Source organism: Schistocerca serialis, chromosome 4 (assembly GCF_023864345.2).
Source record: "Schistocerca serialis cubense isolate TAMUIC-IGC-003099 chromosome 4, iqSchSeri2.2, whole genome shotgun sequence".
Taxonomy (NCBI): Eukaryota; Metazoa; Arthropoda; class Insecta; order Orthoptera; family Acrididae; genus Schistocerca; species Schistocerca serialis.
Genome location: NC_064641.1, coordinates 869,598,737 through 869,602,740, shown reverse-complemented (window position 1 = coordinate 869,602,740; position 4,004 = coordinate 869,598,737). Strand labels below are relative to the sequence as shown.

Genomic DNA, 4,004 nt, shown 5'->3' with positions numbered 1-4,004 from the left:
TAAACCTTACAAGTCGCTACACAGAAGAAATGAAACGGAATCGGAGTTCATTCTACATATCTTCCACCACTTAAGAAAGAAAAAATTTTCCCGTTGTCTTTTACTTTCTTTTTATTGATTAAAGAAGATAAACAAGACCAAGGGGGCCACAAAAATGAAATAAAATGTAATAATATTCCTAAGTGAGACCATGAGTAGGAAACGACATGAAGGTCGGGACACACGTCCGGGCCGTGTCAGGGCCGAGCGTGGGACGAGTGACGGCCGTGCTCCGGTCCGTTCCTGCAGGGGCCACACATGACCGGGGCACGTCCGTGTCTCTGTTGTTCCTTGTAGTGACTCGGACGCGGTGAGCTGTGTTTCTGTTTGTGAAAGCTGTGAAACATGTTCACTAATTTTCGTAATAGTGAATTAGGACTTATAGCACTTGCTTTAGACGAAGAGGAAAACGAACGAAGGCAAACAAGAAGAAGAAAATTATGGATCCACAGTGTCTGGAAAACAAGACCAGTACAGGGAGAGTTTCGAACACTATTTTCTCACCTCGTAGATGATGAGACTAAGTTTTATGAATATTTTAGGATGACGCAGTACACCTTCTGTGAACTTTTAAAGAAACTAGAACCAAGGCTGAGAAAAAATGACACGTTCTGGAGAGTATCAGTTTCACCCAAAGAACGACTGGCTGTTTTTTTACGGTAGGTTAAAGAAAAGTACACAGAACACAAATAAATAAGAAGTTTTAAGGACAGCATTTTTATTTTATTACTTCAGTAATTGAAAGATAAATACATAAGTTAGTAAATAATACAGTTAAATTTCTACTACCCTAAGAAAAACAAATGAGGACTATTCAGTGAATTAGTTTCTGAAGCTGATGAGGATGGAGGGGAACTTGGAGGATGATGGCTTTGGTTATTTATATACGAATTGTGCGAAACCCTTTGCAGGTCCAAAAGCTGCTGTGTAGGTTCTGTTGACTCGTTTCCCACAGGTGAAGGATATGGTGTTGAAATAGATTTTGCTGAGGAATTGGAGGATGATGGAGTGAATTGATGGACTGATACGTCATTCATGAGTTGCTTCAGTTCAAAGTCTTGTACAATTGAAAAAATCCTACTTTTAGCTTGATGAAACAGTAGTGGATGCAATGATTTTAGGGCTGGTGCTATACCAGCCAAAAAAGCATCAACTGGGTTTTGTATATCTCTCTGTTTTTCAGCTTTTTTTTCTGCCAAAATGTAAGCCATGAGCTGGCTTGATGCAGATTCTTGTGGTTTAACCTCACGCTGAAATTTTCGTTTCAGTGGTGGTTTCATAAACGTGTTCTTCTTTGTAGTGACGGACGAATGAGCTGAGGGCGTCTGGGAATGCCGAGTGCGCTCTATCAAATTCTCTGTTTCACTATCCTGGGTTTTAATGATCCATTCTTCATCTGCAATGTCTTCTTGTGTAGACACTTTTTCGTTTTCAATAATCGACTGCTCCTCTTGGGAATCTGTATTTGATTCTTGTTTATGCTCATTATTGTCTTGCGTGTAAGGAACATTGGAAACTCTTTCTCGTTCTACCATGTAAGGTAGCAGGAACGTTAAGAGATCTTCATACTTGTATTTATGTTGATGAACAGCAGTTTGTCCTGAAACAGTTTTCCTTTTCTGCAAGGTCTTCCTTAGTTGGTCACGAACAGATGCCCATTTTTTTCTTTGCATTCCTCTATTCCACCTGTAGCAAAAATATTTTAAATCGCGTATTTATATTACAATGTTTAAAATGCTGCAAATATTTTATAGATTATACAGTATTTCTCATCTTATACATTCAATTTTTTTCAGGTTCCTTGCTACAGGAGATTCCTTTAAAACTATTTCCTTCAGCTACAGGTTGGGAAAATCCACAGTTGCAGCTATCGTCCATGACATCTCTAGAACAGTTATCGATTTATTGTTAGAAGAGGTGATGCCTGTGCCGAATGAAGAAAAATGGAATGCTATAGCTGAGGAGTTTTGGACAAAATGGCAGTTTCCAAACTGCATTGGATCTTTAGATGGAAAGCACGTAACAATACAGGCTCCAAACAACTCAGGAAGTCTCTATTGGAATTACAAAAAAACATATTCCATTGTGCTTCTTGCTCTGGTTGACCCATGTTATAATTTTATTGCAATAGACGTGGGAGCGTACGGAAAAAACTCTGATGGAGGCATTCTAGTAAATTCAAATCTTGGAAAGTCATTGGAAAACAATACGCTTAGCGTCCCAAAGAGTAAAACTTTACCCGGAACTGATGTTGAACTTCCAACGGTAATTGTAGGCGATGAAGCTTTCCCTCTCAAAACATACTTGATGCGACCATATCCTGGCAGGAACTTAACAAATGACAAGGCTATATTTAATTATCGTTTGAGTCGGGCAAGAAGAATATCCGAAAATGCATTCGGTATATTGCAACAGAAATTTCGAATATTTAGAAGAATCCTTCAGGGAGATTCTAATAACCTTACAATGATTGTGACGGCTGCGTGTGTACTGTACAACTTTATTCGAAAAATGAAAGGTTATAGGGTGCCCGAACCGAGGATGGATCAAACGGAAACTGCTGAGGGATCCGGAAGTTCATCAAATCTTCGAAACCTACCTCGAATTCGTGGGAGATCAACAGATGCTGCATTTGCTGTACGAGAACAACTCAAAAAATTCCTGAACTCTCCACAAGGGACTGTGGAATGGCAAGAACATGTCGCCTTGGCGATATAACGATGACATAAACCAAACATCTGTTTGTAAAATAAAAAGTAAATAAATATCTTTCGGGTATTAAAACTTGTATAGTTTTTATCTTACATTTGGCTTGTAGATCTGTTGCAATTGTCTTCCAAACTCTGTCTTTGTACTCGATATTCCTGTAATTTTCACTTCCCTGATCGTAAAGAACAGGAAACTTACGAACTTCCTCTATTAGTCGTTCCACATCCATGTTTTGTACACAGAACAGTTTTGCGCAGTTGCACAGCTCACAAGACAACCCCACCGTCAGGCCGTGTCCGTCACGTGAAAATTTGAACACGGCGAATCCCGCCCGGCCCGGCCCCGGCCCGTTGACGTTCCCCGTGCACGGCCCGGTCAAGTGGGGCCCGCTGCATTTGTTTTAATGTTGTATTTCGTAGTCCGGGTGACGGCCGATACTCGGACGTGTCTCGGCACGGACACGGTCCTGACATGTGTGTCCCGACCTTGAATCGGTTAACTCGGCCGATACCTTGATTACGAAGCACAAGGTTTGACATATTGGCGAATAAGTCGCGATACCGTGGCAGACACAAGCTTTCCAATATGCAGTGACCATATAATGGTGCAAGGCGGATGTCTCTCTACAGACTCCCCCCGTCCGATCTACACTGTAATGAACATAGTTGCCTAACAACCAATGCAGTGGTATTTGAGTTTGCTCGTAGCTTCAGAGCAATAGGATATCAGAAGTAAAAAGAATGTCAATGGATCGAGTCTAAAACACAGTGCCAGATCGTTTCGTGACCATGATAGGTAAACGTATTTTGTAGCGTCTCCATGGTAAAATAGCGACTCCACTGATCCATGTCAGTGAGTCCAAGACGAAATAGGCGCTCATTGGTGTACCATCTGGTTCTACGAGGACGCCACCGCCGTTGATGAACCATGAAGACTAAGATGATATCACACCGTCTTCCTAGAAGATTGCTGTGACGCCCGTTCAGCCGGTGCCGTTCAGTCAGTCCCTCTCCGCGCATTAACAAACATGTGGTGGTGAGGAGCTATCTCCGTAAAATATGTGCCGCCAAATAACTGACAGGAATATAAAATTCACAGACACGTTTTAACTGGAAGTTCACTCGAATAACATCGACAGGTGGATGAAGATAGCCCGGCCGCAGACAGTAAAATAACCGAGACGTGAATGTGTGGATTGCGTGAGAGATAGTCAGCACGAAGCGCCTAACAAATCACACAAACGGTTTCCTCTGGAT

At 41.6% G+C, this 4,004-nt stretch overlaps 1 protein-coding gene across 1 annotated transcript; it reads left to right on the top strand.

The window, feature by feature from the left end:
• The first annotated feature begins 549 nt into the window (after positions 1-549).
• Positions 550-3,152, top strand: LOC126474819 (uncharacterized). The gene is made up of 3 exons (XM_050102293.1): positions 550-698; positions 1,836-2,304; positions 2,991-3,152. The coding sequence occupies exons 1-3, from the start codon at positions 583-585 to the stop codon at positions 3,150-3,152; spliced, it is 747 nt and encodes a 248-aa protein (XP_049958250.1). The 5' UTR covers positions 550-582.
• Positions 3,153-4,004: the final 852 nt, after the last annotated feature.

What these genes read in the sequence shown, in the direction of transcription:
- LOC126474819 (XM_050102293.1), top strand. Translation starts at nt 583, where the DNA reads ATGACGCAGTACACCTTCTGTGAACTTTTAAAGAAACTAGAACCAAGG. An exon ending in CGACTGGCTGTTTTTTTACG is followed by an intron (nt 699 to 1,835) that starts GTAGGTTAAAGA and finishes AATTTTTTTCAG; the next exon opens with GTTCCTTGCTACAGGAGATT. An exon ending in CTGATGTTGAACTTCCAACG is followed by an intron (nt 2,305 to 2,990) that starts GTAATTGTAGGC and finishes TTTTGTACACAG; the next exon opens with AACAGTTTTGCGCAGTTGCA.